General features: G+C 37.8%; 1 protein-coding gene across 2 annotated transcripts in view; it reads right to left on the reverse strand.

Annotated features, from left to right (window-relative positions):
• Window positions 1–27,777, reverse strand: part of MYO16 (myosin XVI) — a 297,728-nt gene that overhangs the window by 188,313 nt on the left and 81,638 nt on the right. For both annotated transcript variants that reach the window (XM_065626752.1, XM_065626751.1), the window contains exons 6-10: window positions 26,019–26,143; window positions 22,717–22,842; window positions 10,997–11,072; window positions 9,500–9,653; window positions 4,132–4,282 (exon numbers count right to left, since the gene is read on the reverse strand). In XM_065626752.1, the coding sequence (XP_065482824.1) occupies window positions 4,132–4,282; window positions 9,500–9,653; window positions 10,997–11,072; window positions 22,717–22,842; window positions 26,019–26,143 (632 nt within the window). The remainder of the gene's footprint in view (window positions 1–4,131; window positions 4,283–9,499; window positions 9,654–10,996; window positions 11,073–22,716; window positions 22,843–26,018; window positions 26,144–27,777) is intronic.

Here is a 27,777-nt window from a genome sequence, read left to right on the forward strand (position 1 = left end):
TATTTTTTTAAAAAAAAGACTCAATTAAGAAAAAGAAAATATTTTATCTATATTTGTTTGTAGCATGAAGCACATAATTCAATTCTGGGACAGTAATTTCAATCTGCTATCAGAAAAATATCCTTCCCAGCTGAGAGGAAGAGCGATTGCCAGCCATGATAAAATTCTAGAACTTATTCACACTGCTGCCTTTGTTCAGCAGCACAGACCTTGACATTATAGGTGATCAAAGAACATCTTTTACCTAGGAAAAAGCAAAAGCTAATACAAGCCAAGAGAGACCCAAAATGCTTTATCAATGTAGTCATTTGATCCCCATCTCCCACGCTTCATGTAACAAAAATCTTATTTTATGAGAAACAATATTTTGTTAAGGCTCTTTTGCATTATTTTTGCAATTAAAAAAACTGAGGCTACATAAAAAAGCCAAAAAAGTTATGAGCTTTCTCTATTAAAAATGCATGTTTCAGATGTAATAAGATGAAATTTTTGTCTCTGATCCTCCAACAAAGGCCTAATCTGCATGCCATATTGCCTAAGAATGTATGAAATTTCTGACACAAAGCATAGGAAATATCATGCCGATCTATTTCAATAATGTATGAACATAAAATCCAAGTAATGACTCCACATATCGTATTGAAAAATTAAACAGTACATGATTACTCTGAATGTCGTTTGGAATGCAACTGGTAAGAATACAAGATTGTGAAACTCATTAGAATGAGTATACCCGAGAGGCAGGGATGGGGGGAAGGGGTCGTTCAAAGCTTTCCTTTGGTATCAGCACTAAATAAAATTTTTAATTCCCAAATTGTGACGTAAAAAAAAATAAAAATGTTTTACTTGGAAATAACATCTCTGAAAACTAAGATCTACATATTATATACACAAATATGGATATGATATACATATACCTACAGTTGCGTGGCGAGTAGTACAGAACACAATCCCCATCCTCACAGGTAACAAAAATACATTAACAAGAATATTCAAGGTACAGAGAAATGTTGGTCTTGATTGCTTTTCTTCAACTATGGCAGGTTTTGCTGCCTCTTGATTCTTTTGTCATAGGTATCTCCTCATTCCACAAGAGAATGGAAGAAATAAAGCACGGCTCATAGTAAGAAATATGTTTAAGTTACTACAGCTTAATGTTCCCAAGAAAAACTGAGGCTGCCAATAAATACAACCAAAAGACATCAGCAAGAAAATGCTGAAACAAGAAATACCTATGACAGAAAAGCCAGTTTCCAAGATCACGATTATATCACTTCAGAAAAGAAAAAACCTCCTATTTTCATTTGACAAAATATGGGAATTCTTTGGTTTACTAAAATTAAAATATCTTCTGAAGAGATTAAAGTGTTTTACCCACTTTTGTCCAAAAGAGCCAAAGCTTATTAAGCCCCTGCCAACGGAAAAGTTCTGTTAATATACGATTATTTTTTTTTAATGCAACTAGTTAATGCAACCAGTTAATGCACAGTTTCTAACCTATGCCATGTTAGTGTTGATTTCCCAGATAGGACTGTTCCTGCTCATTAATTTCCAAAGGAGCATCATACCTTATTCAGCAACTGCATACATTGGGCAAGCTTTGCATCTTCTCCTTCTACTAAAAGAGAAGAAGACACTCATTCCTTCTAGCTTGTGTTGAGCAGGATTTCACAGAGAGTTCTCTCCAGAATATTCTCAGCTAATGGAGCTAAAAGACATTCATTCACCTTTAAGTCTGCTGTCTTATCTTTGAATTGTAACTGTTGTGGGAAGTTGCACTGATGTATGATGAAACAGTAGGAGTAAAGTTTTGAAAATCTGCCCCGTGACCCTAAAGTGACTCTAGATCATGGGGCAGCAGAAAAGTACCAGCATGAAAACCTCTGGTTTCACCTTCTCACCTGAGAGATTAGCTGCTCTTCTTCCAGTCAGTTTCTGTGTACGTTTTACTTCACAAACTATAAAGCAAAATCCTAGAGGTAATGAAAACTTGAACAATTTTAGCTAGGTCTGCATGAAAAGAGAATCAAGCAGAAGGAAGTATATATTTTCTTGTCCACACTCCTGTTGAACATCTAGAAGCAAGTGATAGTCTCAGTGAGACCCTAGGCTAAACATGTCTCTCTCTTTCCCTACAATTATAGAATCACAGAAACATTTTGATTGGAAGACACCCTCAGGATCATCGAGTCCAACCGCAACCTAACTCTAGTACTAAACCATGTCCCTTTTAAACACCTACAGGGATGGTGACTCCACCACTTCCCTGGGCAGCCTTTTCCAATGCCTGACAACCCTTTCTGTGAAGAAATTTTTCCTAATATCCAATCTAAACCTCCCCTGGTGCAACTTGAGGCCATTTCCTCTTGTCCTACCACTTGCTACTTGGTAGAAGAGACCAACCCCCTCCATGCTACAACCTCCTTTCAGGTAGCTGTAAAGAGCAATAAGGTCTCCCCTCAGCCTCCTTTTCTCCAGGCTAAACAGCCCCAGTTCCCTCAGCCGCTCCTCATCAGACTTGTTCTCTGGGTCCAGATCCCTCTGTATGGCCATTCTATCCTTCAGCAGGTCAACACTCCCACCCAATTTGGTGTCAACTGCAAACTTACTGAGGTTGCACTCAAACCCTTCATCTAGATCATTGATAAAGAGATTAAACAGAATCGGCCCCAATACTGAGCCCTGGGGAACACCACTCATGACCGGCCACCGACTGGATTTGGCTCCGTTCACCATAACTCTTTGGGTCCGGCCCTCCAGCCAGTTCTTTATCCGTCGCAGAGCACATCCATCCTGGCCATGAGCTGCCAGCTTCTCCAGGAGATGCTGTGGGATATGGCGTCAAAGGCCTTACTGAAGTCTAAGTACACAACATCCACAGCCTTTCCCTCATCTACTAGGTGGATCACCCTGTCACAGAAGGAGATCAGGTTGGTCAAACAGTACCTGCCTTTCATAAAGGGAAGACTCCTTCTAAGATGGTTGCAAGCATTTACTTTTCTGACCAGTAGTGCGTCTCTTTTGGGTTAACTGTGTTTTCATCACATCCCTGCACAGTCGGCAAGGCCAGAAATTGTATGACATGAAAATAAGATGTCAGCCAAGTGCAAAACATGTTGTGATATCTTCTGACTGAATAGGGAAGCGAGTGTTCTACAGGATTCCAAAGCTGAGGACTTTTAGAGATGGACTCGTATGACTGACACATGAACTCACTGATTGATCTTATATAATTAACGCATTCTTTTGAAATGCGCTCAAACAAAAAGCAACGGAGTGCATGATTCTGCCGAGGCAGCTTTGCAGTTTGAACTGAACATGGTTTAAATGGAAACAGTATCTTGCTTTTTTGTTATGCTTCAAACTCTCAGTAAATGATTTTAAATGGAAACTTTCTCCTCCACTCCCCAATTCTAAAGTAGTTTTTTTCTTAAATGGCTAAATACTTCTCGAATATGTGTTTGCTAAATGTATATGCCATAAAATAAAACCCCTTGTAGGAAAAAAACAACTAACCAAACAAAAACAACCCAAACAACATTTACGTCCTAAACACTCAAAGTTAGGACATGCCAGATTTATAAGCAACAGATAATTGCCTCCTTTTGCATTCACCCTAACACTGAATGAGATTGTGATCCTGTGGAGAAAATTTTAAAGGGTATCCAAATAATCGGTGCCTGTATCCTAATGCAGTAGCACAAGAAAGGGAGTTAACACTGCAGCTGTAAATCAAGCAAGTCCTATCTTTAAATTGCAGTCTCCCAGGTTGTGCTTCTTTCCTTTGTAAACCCAAGTTGGAGACAAGAGCACCCTTTGGCCAGTGCTAACAATTGTCCCTCCCCTGTTGTGAGCCATGAATAGAGTTTGAGGGGCTCCGAGCCCCCCGACTGCTGCGGCCCCTGACCTGCCACCAGGAGCTGGCAGGAGGCAGCTCTTCAATTTGCAGAGAGGGAACTTGTTGCATGACCAGACTGATTGCGGGTGAGATCAAGGAGACAAGGCTCCACAGTGCAAATGATATTTCTGTGTGGTGAGGGGAAAAAAATTACTACAGTCTTTGGCTTCATTAAGCTTACAATTTCCAGACCTAAGGCCCAATAGGCATTTGAAGAAACTGCATGCTGTTACCTGTTCGAGTTTGGTCGTGGTGCTCACAGTGACATTTTCAGGTGTACTGTCTTGAGACTGCTGCTTAACTAAGCCTTTAGCTGCATCTCTAAACATGGTGTCTTTCTCCAGCAAGCTGTCTTGCTTGGCAATCGGTAAAGCCAGGGAATTGCTGCAAAGAGAATCAATAAAGCAATTAAGACTCCTCCTGACGATGTCAGCCAAACAAAAGATTGCCAAATGCGGGTGGCACAAACACAGAACTAAGATACAATTCAGGGCTCAGACACTAGTTCCCAGTCCAAGTACAAAAAAAAAAAACCCAAAACATTGGTGAGAAATAAGCTGTTCACATAGAGTAGTTTGTTCCCAAAGACACAGAGCAAAATACTTTGATTTAAAATTCACCTTTATGCATATCTTTTCTGAAGCAGAACTGAACAAGCCAAAGAGAATATGTATGAGTCTGCTTTTGATAGCACTAGCCTAGCAAATCAATAGCCAATTTGGAAACTGAATTTAAAACACACAACTAATCTACACAATGCTGTTTTGAAAAATAATATATTCTAAAATAATTCAATACAGATATTGCCATTGCCATTAACAAAATTAAATTCCACCACTTTTTAGCTTACTTTTAATCAGATAATATCCAAGATATATTTTATGACCAAATGCTGCTTTGAATTTGTGATCTGCTAAAAAAACCCCAAGCAAACAGCAGACTCTGAAATCATTGCACTACACTCTTCATTCACATAGAAGTCAAACCTATTCTTACACACATGGAGATATTTCTCTTACTGACACTTCAGACCACATCATACTTCTGAAAAACAACAATGCCAAAATCTTAGATGATTTTGGCAGTGTCTTATGTCCAGAGGAATTAGCAAGGAATCAGCCCCAGGAGCTGAGAACACAAACATCTTAAAAAATAATCATCTGGACTCTGACAGTGCAACTGAGACAATCTCATGGAGTGAGCCGCAGCTCCTTGCCAAAATGTGTGCATAATTTCTTTGAAAGGAAATGTTGCCTCAATGTGGGAATGTGGGAATAATGCATTCCACTATGGGATCAAGCCCAGATGTCAAATTTAGTTTAAAAAATCTCATGTTTACTCTAAGTTACTTGAGATTGATCACTGATTATAATAAAGCCAGGATTATACACACAGCTAAATCAAAGGAAATGAAGGAGGACCCATTGCTAACATTGATCTCCATTGCTGTTGAAAACAAAACTGAACCACAGACATAGTTTTAGAAAGGTACAGTCCTAAGCAAAGGCAAAGCTCATTCCAAGCAGAATTCATTGGAAAACAAGTCCAAGTAGTAGTTTCCCATTGGAAAAAAATACATGAACAAACCCTTTCTTTTTATGAAACCCTCAGCCTGCAAACATCGGAAGAATTAGCTTCAGCATTTTTTAATAAAATATACACAATTTCCTTTCTAATTATGTTGTGCTTCAGATATTTTAATGTAAAATGTCTAGAGGAACACTAGTGGATTTTTTTTTTTTTTAACTCCTTTGATTGGCCTAAGATAGATTTGCCATAAATCTGTTTACCAAATGTCACATGGACAAAAGATCCAAGAGTCAACTTGTTTCACCTTTTTTCTTGATTTGGATTGCAGAATAGAAAAGCCATTGGCCAACTCTTTTTATGAACCTGGCAATTAGATGTCACAGAAGAAATTAAATAGCTGTGACACTCACAAGCAGAAATGTCTAATACTAATTCGCATTTTACCCAGACTCAGAACTGAATGAAATATAATTAAATATAATTTTTATTTCTGAGTAGTCTTTTGCTGTTGTCCAAAACTCTCAAATTCCTTTAGACTGAATTATTTTTAATATTTAATCACAAAGACAAGAAAGATTTAAAGAAAAGCATAAGCTTAAGTAATTCAAATACTAAAAACCAGAGCACTACCATTTATAAATTTTATTATTCATGTGATGTTTCTCTTAAATTGTGAAGATCCAGGATTTTTTTTTTCTGTGAAGCTGAACCTTATCCATTTAATCTTACCACTTTTGTGTTAACCATGCAACAAACACGAGAAACACTTCTTGAAAATTCAGCTGTGAACTCCTCAAACAAAATAAACTTTTCAGGTGTTGCAAAAGAGAAGTAGGTTGTAAATCACAGCAAAGTGTGGGGGAAAAAAGGTGCCTACTGTTTCCACCAATGCATTTGGAACTTAAGAGGACAGTAATGACTTAACCAGTGTTTTCCAATGTATTGATGCACGGGACAATGGCCTATAAATTATGTGCATTTGTGAGATATTAATAGGACCTTACATGATAGAAATGCTGACATATAATTCATATTACAACAAAAATGTGAATTATTACAAGAAAGAAAAAACATATTAAAATCACTCCAACAGTTTATCATGACTCAGGTTCAAGAACACTCAGAAAAAATAAAACAAGCTGAAAAAAAGTGTTTTCAGAAAATAATACCTTTAAAAAAAATTTATATTAACATTTGTATGTATTTCTATGAGTCACAAGATGAAGTCAAGCAATGCCATTGAAAATTGAACTACAGGACAGAGCAAGACAAGATTTTATGTTAATGTAGGCAAGTAGATTAGCATGAACTGTCTTCTTTTATGAAAATTAATGGATAATTAATAGATAATCAACCACGAAGGGAGACTTAATTCAAAATAAAGTTGCATAATAGACAGGAACGAGAGTTATCTAGGGTAATCATACTTGAACAAGGTAGGACTGTTGCTACTGGCATACCTAACTGGAAAAAAATCTTGCATGTTACATGGCAGAATAGTAATTTTAATTTTTAGATGTAAAAGACATCATATATGCAATTAATTTGAAGTTTTGTGTAGTTTTTTTTCTAGATAAACAGAGGCGGTTTTCTGTAAGCTACCATCCTCTAGCCTGGCCTTGTTTTCTAAGAAAAAAGAAGTAATATAAAAAACTGGAAGCTGACAATCAAAAAATTGCTAGTTTTTTAATCAATACTGGAATCACTACTGCAGCTTTTAACTTGGTAGAAAGATCTTATAAAAAACATTATATCAAGGCAGATTCTGCAATGACATTTTCCTCCAAACAATTTCTAAGACCAGTTTACACCTCTAAAGTGCATATCTCTGAAATGTCAGTCTAAAAACCTTTTTTAAGTTATGGAACAGAAACTTCAGAATTGATTAAATATTAGGAGAGTGTCTGAAACCAGTAGAATAAATGAAATGTAAGTTGCTGCATAAATGATTAAATGGAAATGCTCTGTAAGAAGAAAAATGTAATCTATTTTCTGCTTTGTTGTCATGAACACATCTATGTATGTTTTACTTCACATTCTGCTGCCCATTTTGAAACACATCCATTACCATAATTAATATTTGCTTAAATATGTATAAGAAAATATTTAGTGTGATTAAGTTAGTATTACCTTGAGAATAAGTTCCAAATTTTTTAGTATTTATTACTACCTAGATGACTGCACTATGTGTCGGCTTAGGGACTATTTCACCAAGAAAAGTTCTACAAGTACATGTATTAAACTAGAAGTGCAGTGGTGATCACTGGAGCCACATCACAAGCCTAAAATCACCTTCAAACAGACACAGTCAATGTAATTTCCTGAACTATAAGCTATGTCAATTAATGTATTCTGGTACGGGTACTTTTGCCAGTAGAATAACAGAATTTCTTCTGATTGTACAATTAGAAATAAAATTGGCAAAACGCTCCAGCATAGACCTTAGGTTTTCTGCATTGGTCAACCTTCAAAAAACCTCATAACTTTATTACAATTCTGTCCTTTAGCTAAATTACTTTGTCAACCTTCAAACAAACTCATACTGGTAACAGAAAGGAAAGACAAATGTTGATTATATGGCAACATGGTCTTCAATACAAAACGAGCTCCCTACTCATTGGTCTCTACTGCCACTCATTTTCATATGCCAGGTTCCAACATTTTATTCACAAATGATAATACTTTAGCAAAACAGTAAGAAACAGATAAGGTGGTAATGCATTAATTAATGGTACATCACAAACACATTTGTAAATACTTATAATGAGATGCTGCCATAATTTATATATTGCAGTGAGCAAAGTGCATTGCCTGCAAATTACTGTACTGGGCACAAGCTGCAAGGTTTTGGCAGCAAAGGGGGCATGGGGGGGGTCTCTGTAAGGGGAGGCCAAGTGCTGCCTCATGCACGATACAGGCGGCTTCACCCAGATCCGCAACGGTCCTACCACAGGACAAAGCTGAGCCCATTGGCTAAGCTGGTGGCACTTCTATGGAAATATATTTAAGAAAGGGCAGAAAATGCCACAGGGAGAGAAGAAGAAGGAACAAAAAGACTGAGAAACAAAAGAGGGGCCACCGAGGTCAGAGGAGCAGGAGGTGGTCCACAGCAGAGCAGGCACCACCACTCCCTGAAGGGAATTAGTTACGTCTCTCTGCTGCTTCTTCCTTTTTACTCTTGTCCTGTGTGGCACACGGAGGAGCCACGCTGGTGCAGGTCCACCCCTGGAACGACTGCAGCCTGTGTGGGTAGATCCACAGCAGAGCAGATATTTCCCTGAAGGCACTGTGGCTGGACCAGGTACCCCACCAAAGGTACTGCAGCTCGTAGAGGACCCGATGAACCCTGAATCCCTCACTGAAGGGATTAAGTGTAACTTGCAGCAATACCAAGGGGGAAGAAGTGCTTGGAGTGAAGCTGAGCTTCAGAAAGGGGGAGAAAAGGTGTTTTCCCTAAGTGTATAAATGTTTGCTTCTTTTTTTGCTTTCTCTTTTAAGCAGTATAAATCAAACTATGAAGTTGTAACTGCTGGGAGCTATGTCATTTTATCTGTGATTGTGCATATTTTTACTTTCAGGACTTGTCCCTGCTTCTCTCACAAGCAATGGTAGTTTTGGTACTCTATTCCTATCTACCTTAATAAAAGAATCTTTGGGTCTACAGTATTAACCTCTAATAATTCTGCTAAGGCAACCCCAGATAATTTTACTGGTAATTATAACAATATATTTTATTACTCATAGTTTATATTAATAGCATTAAGGTTAAAAAAAAAGAGATAAGAGATACAAATACAAAAGATGATTCAGTGGATTACCAAAATGAAAGAGTTACTTGACCCATCAAGTTGCACAGAATCACAGAATGGCTGAGGTTGGAAGGGGCCTTTAGAGAGCATCTTGTCCAGCCCCCTGCTTAGGCAGGGACACATAGAGCCAGGTGCCCAGGACCATGCCTAGATGGGTTTTTAATAACTCCAAGATCACACAAACAGGATTCAAAGACTGGCAAATATAGTTCAAATGATAATTGGGCCTCAGTGCACCACTCTTAACAAAAGCAACACTTACAGTTTATTGGAAACTGTGGGCAGATCATGGATGATCTCTTCATATGGCTCCTCTTGAGATAAAGCAGAAACAGCTAAAGGGTCTTTCATTTTTTCCTCCCAAACAGTTTCAGCCTTCAGAAGCATTTCCTCAATAAACTCAGAAGCTGCGACATCTAAGACATTGGAACACCGAGATATCAGACAACAAAAATAGTGCAGAAAAGCTCCTTTCAGTTCAAATCTCCAGATCAGATTAATTATCCAGCTAGATAAAATGAAAATAATTGCTCAGATATTGATCATAAAACAATACTTGAAATTACTCAGAAACAAAAGCAAAGTAAATTCAGTATGGAATTGTCATTTGCAAAACCTCAAAAAACATTCTCACAGTGTAGTGAACTGAATTATTATTCAGTAATTCACAGGACTTCAGGAAAAGAAACACAACTTTAAAACTCTGTATTTCGACAAAAGCATATACTGAAATCCTTCTCAAACCTTTACATTTCTATAAGCTATATTTATATGTCTTGCACATATAGAAGTGCTGAAATCAGTTGTGTTTGCAGACCAGAAATACAGTTAACTCAGCTATGTTGAATACATACTAAATATGGTTAGCTAGCTGTATTATTACATGATCTCAGTTAGGTCCATAGCCTTTTATATAAATACAAACTGGCAAGTATCTAACCACAAGCAACTTCCCTGAGTTTGAGTGTCATGAAGTTCCCTGCGAGGGTATCTGTAGGTGGCACATTATTTGAAGCATAACATATCTTGGCTTATTATGCAAATGAAGTTTCTCCTCCTAATCTGACAGAAAGATTCTATTTTCTACATTACTAGGATCCTTCTTCATTTTATTCTAGGCACGAGAAGTTGAACAGTCATGTTCAACACTGCTATCTAGCATTACTGCTTTAGCCCTGCTTTGATCACTGGGTTAGATCAGTTGACCTGAAGTCACTTCAAACCTAATATACTCTATAATTCTGTTATCTTCAGAGTCAGTGCTTCAGCTCCCTGTTGCTATCCAGTCTAAGAAAGTGCCTTCTTCTGTGGGAAACAACAGGTGTTACACTTGAAAACTGGATGGTGAATTCATTTTCAGTCAACAGCTGTGGAGATTCCAGTTCACAAGGCTACGTGCTATCATCAGTTGAGACAGACAAAGGTACTCAGTAGGAAATCATCAAGGAAGTGTAAATGCAGCTACTACCAAAGCAGTGAAGAACTTACAAGGGAGAAACAAAACTAAAAATAAAGAGGGAATACAACAAGTGGAAAAACATGTTACCATTTGACATGACATCCTGCATGATCTTGACTAGCAGTTCTTAGCAAAACATATATACATACATGCATATGTATATGTAACTCTACACACTATGTAATTTATATGTATACACACATATGTGTGCCTGTGTGTGTATAACTAAGAAATCAAGAAGGAAACAAAACGGTGTCACAGTAACTAGTACATACATAATATACACGGATTTTCACCTACCTGAAGGCTTTTCATTATTGCAGTTAAGAAGATTGGGATTTGCCCAGTGCATCAAAAGCAGCTTCACAAGGTTGGTCTAAAATGGTCAAACACAGAGATGTTTGAAATGCCAGAAGCAGGAAAGGAACAGAATATGTTATTCAGTTCGCTCATTCCTTCCTGCACTAGCTGAAATCATATGATAAAACATAGGCAACGCATGCAAAATACCACCTTCTGCAGTTAGTACACACATCACAAAAGGCAGAATAAAATACAGTTCTCATACCATTTCAGTGTACCCTCAGCATAACTCCACCCTCAAAGTGTCTCTCCATCCTTAGATGTGTAAACAAATCTGCATCAGTAAGCAAAAAAACTAACCCTCCATCACCACCTGTCATGACATAGACCACAAATATTTATTTATGCCTTACTAATTCAACAGCTGTGTACCATCACTGCCAAAGGTGTCTGACTCACAGCCATCACAAAAGTAAATCTATTATCTGTCAGCAGTAGAAATAGGCGCATATTTCTTATGTTTGCCAAATCCGTTTAACATACTAGTAATGATAGCAATTATACTATAATAGAGTAGGGTACAGTATCACATAATGAAAAAGTCTAAAACATATTTTTCAATTCCTGCAAGAACGCTGCAAGCAATTGTTTTTAGCGAGCTCTTCTATCGCTGCACTGAAGCCTCTAGAGATATTTCTCCATCAAAAGCTGTAGTAATGTCTACCTTGAAAAACTGGTTGGTCAGAAAGGAGTAAAAAACTGCACAAGAAGCAAAAAATACATTTTGGAATGTGAATATAGAGCCCAACTAAATGAGAGAACTGTCTGCACTTCTGGATATATGCAAAAGCAAACACAATTAATAATGTAAATGCAATCAAAAGGGGAAGCCCAGATGAGCACAGGGGAAAACAAGCTGTGGAGAAAAGAAAGGATTCTTCAGGACAGAAGAAGAGAGCTACAGATAAATGAGACCTGAATTGGAAGGCAGCTAAGAGAAAGGATAGTAATTTTACATCAAAACAAGCAACAAATTAATAAAGGCTAAAAAGGAAGGAAATAATTGCAATAAAAATAAGAAAATTCAATATGGATTCACTGTACAGATGGCAACTTACTAAAAAAGACCATGATAAGGAAGCATCAGTTAAGTGCAAAAATAAACCCCAAACTTCTAATCACAGAAACACAGGAAAGTATTGTTGCAAATTCCTATAGAATAAAAAGATCTTGCTCTCCTCAGCTTTCTAACGCTGGCTTTCCAGTAACAGTAACAGCAGAAAATCTAGCAAAGTGTCGAAGCAAGGAGGAAGCCAAAACAGGTTCACTTCCCAATCCAATTAGCCCTGCTTGCAACAGAGTACCCTCAACACATATATCTCTGTGGTTTTTCATTATGAAAAAATGGTGCATGATTATAGTCACTGACCTGACTAAACCAGCAGCAGTTGCATGATCTCATTAACAGCCATTCTGAAAAGCAGCAGTGGTTTTACCAAAGGAGAGGGGTTTTAAATGCACTTTCAGTTCAGTAACAATAGACAGATTTTTGGGTTATCAAAGTTCAGGATCTACATCACAAGAATTCTGTTCCATGCTGCAATGCCAATTTTTCCTGCTGCCAAACAAATAACTCCTGCTGGAAATCCTTGATGCACATCACCAAGACCAAGGTATTCAGGACACCGTTAATTTCAGTTCCCTGCTTTTGGATACGCAGAACTGTCTGTATTAGTTTTAACCTCATTCACATATGTTTTAGAAAGAGTGAATATATACATATAGTTGAACATATATATAATTGAATATATATATAATTGAATTGCCAGATCTTCAGAACTGTGCCAAAGACTAGAACTATTTGTAATTACAGCAAATTGTCACTATTCAAATATTTCAATTTCAGAGTTACCAATACAGTATATATGACTACATTAAGAGAAACTGTAATACTTAAGGAAATATTCTAGACACTAAGAGTAAAATGACAATATATTTTTTTTTCTCATTTTACAGTTATCTGTGCCAATTCATACAAATAAAAAAGCCAGAAGCTTTTTCACCAAGCCAGAACCTGCTTGCCCTCATTTTCAAAAGCCTTCATAGACCATTCATGCTTTTCCTATTTACCTGTTTACACATTCACTCCACTCCCACTCCAGTTCCCGCTTCACATCAGTCATACATTTTCAAATACCTATTTCAGTCCTTTTTCTAGGCTGCACTTTATACTAGTAAGGAAGTCTTCAAAACATCTGTAAAATTACATTGTAAACCTCCATTCACAATCTGTTCTGATGTGATGCTTGCAAACAGAAGAATGGGCAAGGTGTTGCCATTCCACCATTCAGGTGGATGGAAAAATGGCTCAATGGCTGGGCCCAGAGGGTGGTGATGAGTGGCAAGAAGTCTGGGTGGAGGCCAGTAACTGGCAGTGTATCCTGGGGATCAGTACTGGGTCCAGTCCCTTTCAACATTTTCATTAATGACCTGGATGATGGGGTGGAGTGCACTCTCAGCAAATTTGCAGATGACACCAAGCTGGGAGGAGTGGTTTGTAGGCCAGAGGGTTGTGCTACCATCCAGGGAGACCCTGACAGGCTGGAGAAATGAGCTGACAGGTATGTCATGAAGTTCAACAAGGAGATGTGCGAAGACCTGCGTATGGGGAGGAACAATGCCAGGCACCCGTACACCCAGCTGGAAAGCAGCTTTGCAGAAAAGGACCTGGAGGTTCTGGTAAACACCAAGTTGAAAATTAGACAGCAGTGTGCTTTGGCCACAAAGAAGGTTAACAGTATCCTGAGATGCATTCGGAGGACTGTTGCCACCACATTGAATGACAAGATCCTTCCCCTCGCTGCTGCTAAGGCCACACCTGGTGTACTCTGTACAGGCTCCTCAGTACAAAAGAGACAGATACACTGGAGAGAGTCCAGCAAAAGGCTACTAAGATATGAGGTAGGAACACTTCACATAAGAAGAAAGGCTGAGAGATTTCAGACTCTTCAATCTGGAGAAGAGAAGGCTCAGGGGGGATTTCATTAATGTATATAAAGACCTGAAGGGAGAGTGCAAAGAGGACAGAGCCAGGTTCTTTTCAGTGCTGCCCAGTGACAGGACCAGAGGCAACGGGCACAACCTGAAACACAGAGTGATCCGTCTGAACATCAGATTTTTACACTGTGAGGGTGACTGAGCACTGGCACAGGTTGCCCAGTGAGGTTTTGGAGTCCCCATCCTTGGAGACATTCATCAGTTGTCTGGACATGGTCCTGGGCAGCCTGCTTTAGGTGGCACTGCTTGATCAGGGGAGCTGGACTAGATGACCTCCAACCTCAAACATTCTGTGACTCCGTGTGATGTGGAAAAGGTCCACCTATGGCTTTTCCAAAAAAATAGCATTTTTTCTCCATCAGAACTAATTTGTTAAAAAACTTTTAACAGTTTGTATATTTATGGATAGGGGAAATTCTTAGTGAAAATGTATGAAGAAAGATTATATTAAACACAGACAAGATTAAAATAAAGTTTTTTTGTGCATGTAGGAACTCTGAGTTTGGTAAGCAAGACAGAATGCATGATCAGATGTGCAGGCAGACCACCACAGTTACGCCAAAAGAGTTATGGGTTTTTTCCAAACTAGCAAGTGGTAAAAAAAGTATCCTGCCTACAGTGAACCTGAGCTTTAGTCCTCAAAGGAAATATTACAAGGAAATGAAGTGTAATTCACATTAATAGGAGCAACACTTATGATCTAAGGAGCTAGAAAAACATGCACAGATGAACAGGAGTTGAACACTGGAGTCGAACAGTTCTTTAAACCTAAAGAAACATAGACTGCAATACTGAAAATAAAAAGCTATAAGGGAAAAAAAAGCAGGATAAATAAATTTACTGCAATAAGCACATTATGAAGCCTTCAAATACTATTTCCCCCTGTCAAAAAAGGGCTAAGTTTTACCACACGTTAAATGCTAGCTAAGAAAGCCCGATGCTCAGTTTCATATCTCACAGGCTTAAGAACACCAGTGTTGGACAGCTGACAAACTGAGGCCTTTTGCCACAGATAAGTGACTGCAGTGATCAAGTAGGAAATACAGAGCATGAAGGAGTGAGAGAGATTCTTCAAGAATCTCCCTACGCACTTGAGGCTGCAAAGGCAGCTCCAGACTGCCCTCGAGCCCTGTTAGTTTAACTGCTAGTGAATTAGCTGGGGAGCAGAATCAGTGCTCTTGAAAAGTGTCTTTCTTTCCTGTACAGTCAGATATTTTCCTCCGAAGCAATGCAGAGGACACCAGATCTGTGCCAGCAACTGTAAAGGATAAGCTGCTGGCTCTGGCTGAGCTTTGAACTCCTGAGTTATTATCCAGGTCCCAGTGTCCCTACCTCAGATCATTTATTCCCTTTTCTTTACCATTGGAGACATACATGCTTAAGTTGTAAATTCAGAAAGCTGGAGATTTTATGCAAATGTCCTGATGTGCTACTTTGCACAGCAATGAATATGCATTATCCAATTTGCATGCACCCCCAACAGTAAATTCCTTCTGTTCTTCACTTTTCTTCCCTGTCAAAACCAACGTTTCTCTCCACTCCTCTCCTTCTGTTTCAAAGGTGCACATTTCCTACCATCCTTAGTGACTTGGCTTACCATCCATCTTTTGTTCACACCCCTCCTATCATTTCTTATTCCTCAGGCCTTTTTCCCTCTGTTTCCTGTATTTGAGACTCATAGCTCCTTAGATGTAGCTCTCCAACTTGCTTTCTTCCACCCTTTTATTAGTGTTCTTATCCCTTTTTGGGGACGATGCTATTTTTGTTTTCTTTCTTGATATTAATTCCTCGGTTCTCTTTGACTAAGGCCTTCCCACTCCCTTCTTGCAATTTCTTTCCACCTGCTGTGACTTCTTAGGTTTCCACTCAATTTTCTCTGGATACGGAAAGCATGCTTTCATCCACAGTGAGACAAAGCCATCTAATAGCAAACTAGCGGATCAACAACCTTTACTCAAAATCAGTATTATTTTGGACCATCAGTCACAATATTGTGCAAAACACACTGGAATCCTCAAGTATTATTTTAATATCTAGGGTGCTTATTCACTAAACACAGCAAAACTCTAGGCAGAACACATAAAATATCACTGGTTACACCATTATTATGTGCAGCCTCCACCACTGAATATGATGGCCTACATCTGCACTTAAGAACCAGTTTTCAATTGCTTATAAGGCTGAACTTTACTTCACTGGGTTGGAAAAGTGCATGGTTATCTCACTGCGTGATTTTTGTAAGGCAGTTTGCTAGGATTGCTGCCTGTGAGTGCTTTTTTTTTTAATTAGGAAGAAAAATAAATCAACCAAACATGAAGGACCTTCTGGGAGCAGGGTGTGAGAAAATATATCGATCGACCCTTGTGAGCTCCAACGTGTGTATGATTTGAAGACTTTGTATTAGACAGAAGATGAATTCTGTGGGGTGAGAATATTCCTATTGTTGTCTGTTTGGAAAATTGTCAAAACTTAGCCAAATTTCAAACCTTGAAAAAATCACAGCCACCAGATATTTACAAGACAGTTTTTAGATTATAATGTATAAATCAAAGAGCCCACTTTTACTAGTATGGTCCACTGTAGGCCTAAATGTTAGTATAGCCAGTATCAGTGGTTCTGTTTAAATATCCACTTGGGTATTGAAAAGACTCATAATAAGAAAAATATAAATCAAGGAAGTAGTTTCAATGTTTATTATTACTATTATTACCATTACTAAGATTCTGTGATAGAAGTGCTGTAACTTCAAGGTAGCCAAATATTCAGCAGATGGAATAAGCAAGATCAGAAACTGCTTAGAATAACACTGGAGAAATATATTTAACTGGTGGAATGGGTTGATAATCAGCACTTCGCTAACAATCAAGGACAATGAGAAGAAAAGTGGAGGCTAGGGACCAGTGTTCACTTAAGCTACTGGGGACTGAAACAAATAAAAGCAAATCCCAAGACAGAGACTCCCACGATTTGGGACTAACTTTAACTTTTACAGTTACTGTGAACTGAGTATTGAAGGTCATATATTTCTCCATTACATAATAGTACGCTTTGGAAGACTGAGTCCCCCTTAAAGCCAAAGTCTAATATGCAAACCTCTAAATAAGAACAATATCATTCAGAAGCTAAATAGCATTTTGTCTGCAATTGCAAATCTGATCCACAGTACTGCTCTAGACATAGGAAATTATGTCTAAAACTCATTACAGATCTTCCTTCTTAGTACAATATAGATGAGGAAGGTATTTTTTCTACATGAGTGCAGAAAAAGAAGACCATAACCATCTGAGGTCAGCAAAGTAGAATGGATTAGGAAAAGTAGGTTGTGGGAACGAGACTAGCAGCAAGGTGGAAGGAATGGAGGGGAAAAAAATAGAACAGAGCACGGATAAAATGACGGACTTTGGAACCAACGGCATGAAATAAATGAAGTGAAAGGGAAGAGGAGAGATGTGGCAAAGAGCCAGGATGTAGGTAGAGACAGGCTAAGCAGAAAAAGAAAATGAAAGAAGAAAGTGGCACGATGAGGGAAAAGCACTGATATTGAAAAAGGGAGATTGGGACTGTGAGCAAGTGGGAAAAGGGATAAGTACAACAGAAGGGCAGAAAGGCTGGCATGAAGCCAAGGCAGAGAAAAGAAAGCTTGGATGAGAACCAGGGAGAGGAGGAGGGGCAGAAGCTGGCAGTGCAAGGAAATTAGGATTGGGATAAGAGGCGTATGGAAAGGACATGAAGCCAGGCAAATGAATGGGACAATAAGGCAACAGAATAAAGACAAGAACGGAACAGCCTGGAGGCAATGGGACAAATAAGGTTACGTGTAGGAGGAACGAACCACAAAGACTGTGTGTGCTCATACACGGAGCTTGGAAAGGAACCCAGGTTCCCCAAGTGTCACCGCTACGTTTCTGCAGTCACCATGTTTAACCTACATGGCATAAGAGTATGCCTTTTACACCTCTGGAATGGTTCCAGTAAAGAAGTGCAACCTAATGCTGTTTTCAGCTACCTAAGCAAGTGACAAAGGTTACTTAAAAGTTTTTCTACAGCTGAAATGGAGACTTCAGCAGTCTTTACTTCAAGACTGATAATGTACATTTCTATTTTTCAATCCACCAGGACATTAGAAGAGGAAAAAATAAAATAAATCAGGGAAAATTATTATGTGATCTTGTGATTAAAAATGTTATAAGTTATATTCCTATAAATTATATAATATTATTACAGAGAGGATCATAATTCTGGCACTTCTCAAAGTTTGTGCCTGAACAGGCTTATTAGTCTTCTTTTTCATATATGCCTCTCATGGTTTTATATATATGTATATATATTTATATGTACATATATGAGAGGAAGTTACTATAGCTGGTATTTCAAGGAAAATGAAATTCATATTGATCACTGAGATCCTGCAAAAATCAAATACACATATATAGTGTAGTCCACGCACATCTCACCTTTAAAAGCATATATGTAAACACTGAGAGTTTTATAGTAATTTTGTAAGCTGAGGTTGCCCCTAGTCTGTATATGAACCTTAAACTTGTAAATCTATTTTCTTATTATCATTTGGTGTTGTGTGAATCTAGCTTTTCCTGCCTGAGTGTTCTCTACCCACAATTAGCATTTGAATCATTTCTAGAAACCTGCTGAATATAATGAGAGTAAAAGAAAGATATCACAGGCTGAAATCCCAAAGTGGTCTCTCTGCTTGAGGAAAACAAGCGTAATTTGATCTGCAGGGAAATGCAGCTCTTCTACCTGAGTACAATCACGCGTGCCAAAGATGAACAAAAAGACTAAAGAAAAGAGGGTGAGGTATGTCTGGATAAAACATTATCTGGAGGATTTTCTGACCATAAATGAATGATTCCAACTGCTTGATAGGGAAAATACATATTCCGAGTTACTATACGCTATTCTTTTTGAAATACTGAACCAGCACCCTCTTCTTCAGGCTCTTCCCATTGAAAACATTTGTGGAATACGCAGAAGGCAAGAAATTGCAATCAAAGTAACTGCTATGGCAATGGCCAAACTTGAATGAGATTAAATGTAATTTCCTACTTCAGTTAATCCGTTCTCATCAAAGCATATTCTAATGATCTACGTAGATTTTTTTTCTATTTTGGGGTCAATATGCACTTAAAGAAAACAAAATGAAACTACAGTTCATAGCTAAGTCAAATTACTAATACATTTTGGTAACGATGAGCAAATTAGACCACATAGTAAGAACTTCAGCAAGAAACACAGAGTCCCTTCCATGAGCTGAAAGAAATGCTGTATTTGGATGAACTAACAAGACAGAGGGGTATGATTCAGTCCAAGCAAACATGCCAAATAAATACATATTAAGGGAGAATATGCTTACAGAATGGGAATTTCACACACAGATTTTGAAAATAGCATAGGACGTACATAATATGTTAAGAATAATGAGCTAAGCATCTGAGCTCACTAAACTATTTTTTTTGGTATATTTCCAATCTATTAATGGGAAATCCTTACTGGTGCAGGATTTACTCTCAGAAATGTACAGTCAGCAGTTCAACAATTCTCTTTTTTTCTTTTTTTTTTTTTCCTTTTTGACATCATGAAACTGTTGAACCTTAAAGCCAGAGGCTAAATCTGTCTCACTAAGAGCGTGCAATGGAGTAATCTTAAGAATCCCTTATAATCCACACTGCTTAACTCTTAGCTCTGTCCCTGACTCTGCTTTGGACCACTCCAACCAGCCCTCTACAAACAAGACTAATCTCCTGTGGAGGAAACTAGATCTAAACCATATGAATGTGAGCCAGAGTGTTGCCTGGCTTAATCTCTAGCCTTCTTTTATTTAGTAATTTAACACTTCAGACATAGGCAGCATGCCCCAAGGACAAAATTTTGAGAGGTAGTGTTTAAGCTACTGGGGAGTCAGCTCTGACCTGCATGCCTCCGATAGCTGGTTTTAAAGGTGACATTTCTGTGATAAACAACAAAGAAACAGCTTGTGCCTGGGAATTGTGCCAAAGTACCCAAGGCAAACGTCAGAGCTGCAGCCTATTCCCACCGCGGGGATGGCAAGCGAGGGCTTTCCTGATCACAGCAGCCTGGAAGATGTCCAGCGAGGACAGCACTACCAGTTCCAAATTACTTGCTCTTCAGAAAGTGATTGCTGTGCTAATTTCAAATTAGCGGGCCAGCCTGAGAAATACAAGTCGCCCTTCCTCGGTTCATATCAGTGCCAGGGTGGGCGGCGTGGTCCCCAAGTGAGGACATGTGCCCCACTCTGCTGTGCAGAGGCAGCAGCCACGTCCACACCAGCACTCCCCGGGCTGCACGTGAATGAGACAAGGGAGTTCAAATCTGCCAGCAATATCAGCATCAAGAATGTGTATGTCCAAAATGCCCCGTTAAATCAACGTAGGAAACCCTGGCATATTCTCATTTCTAGGGGCTTGTTTTGCTGTCCTCATAATCTGGTTTGGAAGAGGTTTCTGTGTGCCATTGATGCAGATTTGCATATGTGTCAAAGAGGTTACTATATTCCATCTTTTTATTAAGGTAAAATTATTAAGGTAAAATTATTAAGATAAGCAACTCTGACATTAATACCTCAATAATACCAATTTTTGTATAATGTTAGAATCTCAGTGTACATGAAAAATAAAAACTTGGGTTTAGCCCTAATAGTTACAGGGAGAAAAATGACAACAGTCCTAGAAGCTCAGAATAACTGTGCTTAAAAACATGTCTATTTTTTAATACTATTGCTATTCTTTTTCAATGTTTGCAGCTAGTGGTATTTCAGTTAATAGTCTGTTGCACTCATTGGTAACCTAATCTGTTCCTGAAAAGCAGAGCCTCATCTTACAAAACAGATACACTGATCTTCAGGCAGTAGCCTCAGTAATAACATTCTAGCAAATTTTAGATGGTAAATTTATCCATGAGACTGCTTTTCTTTACAAATATATGTAAAGACAGGTACAGATTTTTTTTTTAACATCAGATAACACATACTGTCATTTAAAACTCTTATTTATTCCCTGTTTGGAAACAATGCAACAACCTACTGCTATGTTTTGCTTTCGACAACACAGGTACTGTTTTAAGTATTTAACTCTGCTCCCTCTGTGGAATTCACTCTGTGCAGTTTTATGTTGTCTAAGAGTAAGACATCAACTCCACGTCGCCTTTATGATCACTGGGGAGACCCAGCACATCCAGTGGGCAGTTGACCCATCGTTTGGCCCTTTGCCCTGCACTTTGGTCTGGATTCCTCCTATAAGATTTTAAAATGTTTAAGTTAGACCTCTAATATATGCTAGTTGTCCATGACCTCTATAATCAGGGAGGGTCAGACCTCTAAGTATTGATTCATCTCACCTATTTTAAATGCACCTCCTAGATTTGTCTGAATTGCCCTCTAGAGGTGATTGTTCACATTATACAAAACAAAGCTTTGCCTTTGTACTTAAGTTGCAGTTGGCTAAATTTAGTTGAGAAGGATCTCATCGTAAAAATTACTGGTTTTGCCATTGTAGACGTGTCTCTATAAGCCAGGTTTTGATTATGAGGCGTGGGTGTGATGTCTTTCACATGCTTAGCTCACTCAGGATAATGTATTTTCTCCAATTATTTCTCATATAATTTACTGCGGAAGTTGGAGCAATAACACTTAGGTTGTATATTAATTTACAACTTGAGATATGTAACAAGAAGGTTGTGGTGCCCTTACTCTTTAGAAGCTTCCTCCTGTACAGATGCAAATTCATTTTTGTCTTTATAAATTTTAAACTTCAGTAGATTCTTCTTTTTTTTCCAGGTAAAGTTGTACCATCTCTATTATTATTATGGTCTTGCAAATAGCCTTTTTTTTCATTTTATGTGTTTTGTATTTATTTTCTTTTTTGTATGATTGTGTATTTGCAAACATAAAACTCTATATGTATAGAGCTGAGGTTCTTCAAATGACTCTGGATGTCACTCTAAAACAGTGTAACAATTTCTTCATAAGAATATAACTACTCAAATTTTTTCATAAGTTAATATGCAAAATGTAGGTACATAAGGTCTATAACATAAAATAGTTCAAAAACTAACTGTGTAATTTGTATAGCTGTGAGGAGATCTCCTGAAGTGGTCAGACCATAACAAAGGTGCACTGAACGTGTCTGGGTAGAGTGAGGATGAAGAAATGTGAAAAGATGTTAAGAGGGACAAGTCATGTTTAGGCATGGCCTCCAAATCCCAGACCCGGGGCACCTTTCCACAACTCAGAAAGTGACTACTGTGTTAAGTGAATCCTGGACATTCATTCACAGAAATCTACACAGAAAAAAGCTAGCTTAACATAAGAGTGTGACATCGGAGTATAAGAAAATAACAGACAGAAGTGCTTATTTTGGCTCTCTTTCAGTGCAAATTTAATTTTTGCTGGAGACAAACTGCTGTTGATGGTAGATTGATTGTAATGAGCTGTATTGAGTCGATAGCTTTACAATGTCTATTCTCAGATGATCTCTGCCATTTAAGATGCCACCTATAGTACAGAAATGTGTAAGCTTTTCACGTTAAAACCAGAATAGTCTCCCTAACTTACAAGTATTTGCTATTTCTACAGAAGACTGCCTACCACAAAGAAAAGAGAAGCAGTTGAAAACATCATGCTTTACCTGTCCATACTTAGCAGCTAAGTGTAGGGGTGTCCAGTACTGATTATCCACTACATTGAGATCAGCCCCATGATCCAGTATCAGAGATGCAACATTCTTGTATCCATTAGCGCAAGCCACGTGCAGCTGGAATATAAAAATATCTTAATAGTTTTCAGAAGTCAGAAAAGTCTGTGATGCCCTACCATGTATCTTGGCTGCCCCACAGATCTTACTAGCTAAATCATGGTAATGGCAAATACAAAATACACACATGATAACAACAGAATAGAAAACCAGTGTGGAATCTTTATCAACATTTAGAAATAAAACCCACCAAAAAATAAGAATGTTAGCTTATTGAGAACTATTTAAACAATCTGGTCTCACTAGATACTCTTCATACCATTTCAAGCAAACATCCTTTGAAACACATTCACAAACTTCACAAGCCTGGATAGATTCTTACATTTCAGTAGAGCATGGCCTATACCTCATTTTCTTCTGTGGCAGTTCAAATATCCCAGATGTAACCTGACACTACTTTCCTCCAACATGAATTCATTAACACATAATCATTGAGCTTGCAGCACAAAATTGGTCACAAAAAATACTTTCTCAATTTTGAACCACAGAGATTTTCTTCCTTTCACTTGAATTGCTTCCTTAGATACTTAACTGTATGTTGAGGCACATACCTCTCATGACCAAATTGATCCAGGATGGTTTTGGTTCTCATGGTTCTCTGCTATGATTTCAAATGTTCCAGGCACTTCCGAGAGCAAAGGGGACAAAATTTGCCTTTGGAAATTGGCACAATATAATTGCTCATCCCCAGTCAGGAGGACTCAGTTCTCATGATGATCAGTAAAAACAGGGCTCAGGAAGATTGCAGAATGGAAAACAGAGAATATAGGTGGTAACCTGTATCCCAAATCATGTAGCCCAACTACATTATTGTTTTCCTTTGAAGCAATGTTAGCTGAAGAGACTAGACTTCTTAGGGTCAAAAGGAATGGCCAATGGCAGAAAAAAGGTCTTGCAATAAACCTGTTACTAGAACCATGTAGCTCCAAAGCCACCATAAGCATAGGAGACATCAAAAACAGAGTCTAGGATATTATTTGCCTTATTTGCTATTTCAGTTCAGCTGCACCTGCACAGTATGCACAAAGTTTTCTCTATGAACATCCTTGAAGCAGAGGGATGAAACACACCACAGCTCATCAAAAATCTACCCCTGTAAAGGGGGCAGAACACCAATTCTGTATGCTATAAATGTTCTAATTACAAAAACCTCAAAATTTTCCCATAATTTGATGTCACTTTGGCGTTTTTTATGTTTTTACAGAGGAAATTACATTTTCTATTCAAACATCAATTTGACAAGTGCTATTTTAAAGTAGTTTAAAAACTCACAAGATAAAGAAAATATTTTATGACTGAAATATTTCAAAGCAAAAAATTATTACAGGAGAATTTAGCAGAAAAAATAATTTTGCCACGTATCATTCTATGTATGTGTTCTCAATGTATGAGAATGTTTGCATTTATACATTTATGGCATCATTTTTTTTGCCTGATTCATCTTAACTTACACATGGACCTAGATATATTCTATCAAAAGAAAATAAATCTCATTTGCTACTGAGATATTTATTGTTTTCTCTGTGCACATAGATGTAGAGCAACAAAAAACCTATTCTCAGAACCCTTTGATACACATACAGCTATCACAGACTGGCTGACTCCATACTCATGAAGAGAGACAGAGCAGTTTAACAAATCCTGGATTTCCCACCAGTTCTGTCAGATGAAAGTTTCACTTAATAGAAATTTCAAACAAAAATGAGATGATCCACTCTGTAGCTACTTGTTGGCAGACTATTAAATAAGCTAGAAAACATCAAAGTTCAACTTAAAAACTGTTCATGCAAAAAATGTCCCCTTTGTCCACATCGCACCAAGCAAAAAACGAAATATCCACAATGCTTTTCTCCTAGTATCTGCAGTACTGTTAAACACATTTCAGACATACATTTCAACAATTCTAGCTAACTACAGAGGTTTTATGCAATGATAGTTATGTAAGTTCATAACTCAATTTAACTCAGCCAATTCAGACTACAGTAGCAATGAGAGTAAAATCAAGAGAAACAACTTTGTGTTCTACTGTGATTTAGCAGCTTAGCTTAAATTTATCAGAAAACTGGAAGTTAAATTAATGTTTTTAGAAATTAAACTAAAAGTTGTGTTGTTTCTTCCCACCTCTCCCCTGCTTCCCTCCTGTTTTTAACTACAGTTAACTGCTTGGGGTGTCCATCCCAAAAGTCACAGCTTTCTGTACAGACAGAGCCAGTAGCTGGATTCAACAACCCCAGGCATGAGGCTGCTCACTTTTTCAGTTGTAGTTTAAATACTTCACTGGTTTTAAAATATGGAATCAAATACTAATGATTCATTGTATCATTGTATCATTCAGTATCATGCAATGTAATTCAGCATAAGTGCTAAAATAATACTAAAGTTCAATAATACATGCCTTTCTAATTATTTTAGTACAGTATTTGCAGAAAAAACACCAAAAAAATTTGAAAGTTTTTTAATATCTTAATGCTGCTGCTGACCATTTACTGATTGATAATGATGTTGAAGATTTTATATGCAAAGAGAAGATTTCACAGACATGCTATGTAGGGAAAAAGACTTTAAAAATTACTTTATTACATTTATTTTAAAATTATTTTGATGACTGAAGAAATAGTGATCCTGAAAAAACAAAGGGATAGCAGATCTATTAGCACAAATAGGTATAATGACATAAATGACTACAGAAACATGCAAATTTGGTAGAAGGAACACTTATCCACTGATATGGTGGATGATTCATTACACTGAATCAAGATGGAATGGCTTCATGAAACAGTGTCTTAGCCTGGTTCAGCCAGAAGATATGAGCCTAAAACAGGAATCACTGATTGAAGTTTCAGGCCATCTCTCACACAGAATGTCAGAGACTGTAAGTATCTGCTGTAGTTCTTAACTGCCAATACTTTTTTTTTTTGCTATTAATTTTTGTGTTGCATATTCAGTGGCTAACAGTAAGCAAGTTGTCATTAAGGCACAGATGTTGCACTAGCCTATTTTAAAACCTATACTGTGAAAGGCATCGACATATATCTATTTTCAAAAGACCAGATGAGAACCAAAATCTCGCATTCCCTCATTTCTCCTCCTAGAGAATTGCCTTGCAAAGACTTTTAGGAGTACACAGCTGCAGTACATGCATATTCACAGGGCGACGATTACATATTCCCACTCACCAGGGTAACTCCTTCATCGTTCTTTTGATTCACACTTCCTCCACTTGATATGAGCTGTCGGACATCTGTAAGCATTGTCATAGGTCTCTGGATCTTCATTTGGCGCAGCGAATTCAGTTCTACACCTGGAACAAACAAAAGGCTAAAAACCTTTCCACTATTTCATTCGTCAATAAAGAACAGACATACGATTTTGCTTTCTGGGTTCGTAAAAGTTTAATCAACATTTAATTAGGCTTCAGTGTATATTTATAGAACATGTTTACTTATATTTACCAACAAGTTTACTCATCTCTGTAGTTATCAGTCACTACACGGATGATTTAATGTCAGTCAGCAATATCCAATTCATAGGCCTTGATCTCCTACTGACTGGCAAGAGCAGTTGTAGGCAAAGCAGTTGTAATATCATTAAATCCACTGGGATTGTGAAAGTAGCTGTGAATGGGAAAAGAATTAAGCAAACCGCTCAAGTGTTTGAGTCTTATTTAATGAAAATTATTTTTTGCTGCATTCTTTCAGCCTTGTGTATGCAACACAGTGCCCAGACCAGTCTCTCAAATCTGTTGGCTCAACTACTTCAGAGATTGTGAAATCTCTCAAGTAAATGACATTAAAACTCAACACTTTTTTTAATCTGCCTGGGTTATTTTTAACCAGCATCAGTTCTCCAGATGAGACCATTGCAAGGCCCCATAAACAAAGAGAAAATGTGGTGTGGAGGCAGAAACAAATGGGAGGGGATGGAAGGAATGAAGGGTGCGCGATTGCTTGTGTCAGCATTGCTACTGAGAGAAACAGTTGTCAAAGTACAGTTTTAAAAGGAAGATCAGGAAGGGTGTCGACTACCAAAAGACAGCATGGCCTCCAGTCTGAAGAGATTTAATATTAGAAACAGAGAGTACAACAAAATTGCTAAGTGGTCAAATTAACAATTGGCTGTGGCTTGATTGGAATATTTAACTGAAATTCAGGGCTTGATTCTTCCGCTCCTATCTGCACTTGGACACTTACAGAAAATGTTATTTGAGCATAAAAATCCTTCCTCTCTGCCCTGGCCATGACATAACAAAAAACATATGAATAAATGAGTTCTTGGTTCTCTTCCACATTTGTCAGTGACCTGAAAAGTGACAAATTATAAATTAATTTAATGAATATGTATTTAACTTAACATTTTACCTTCAAAAACTCCTGCAGTTTTTTACATTACTGAAACAACTGAAGCATGTTCCAGGGTAAAAGCATATTTTAAGTTTCTTAGTATTAATCTAACCCCGGAACTCTTATAAATGGGTGTACCATATGTAGTTCAGCGAAGAATCCCAATCATTTCCTTTCTTTAACATGCTACTATACACACTGCTTTCTGTTCTGCATTTTATTTGCCTGCAGCATTTCTAAGAGTTTCAGCTCTGTAGTGAAATGTTCAGTGTGAATGCTGTCTTGATGGCCACATTTAGTTATTCTCATATTTTCACACCTGTCACCTAAATGATACAAAATGACACCATAAATAAAACACAAATATAAACCTAAGCTGAAGAAAAGGAGATGTTTTCTATATCTAGACTGAAACTTGTGGTCTTTCACATAAATGCAATTCAGAAAAACATATATATACATATATATATATATATATATGGTACTGATAGCTTAACTCAGGTAACCAATCAAAAGCAGAATGTGCTAACATCCTATTGTCTGACAGTTGCTAGACTGGAACACAATACAGATTTCATAGGATGTTCTGAGTATC

This window comes from Caloenas nicobarica, chromosome 1 (genome assembly GCF_036013445.1).
Source record: "Caloenas nicobarica isolate bCalNic1 chromosome 1, bCalNic1.hap1, whole genome shotgun sequence".
In the NCBI taxonomy this organism is placed as follows: domain Eukaryota; kingdom Metazoa; phylum Chordata; class Aves; order Columbiformes; family Columbidae; genus Caloenas; species Caloenas nicobarica.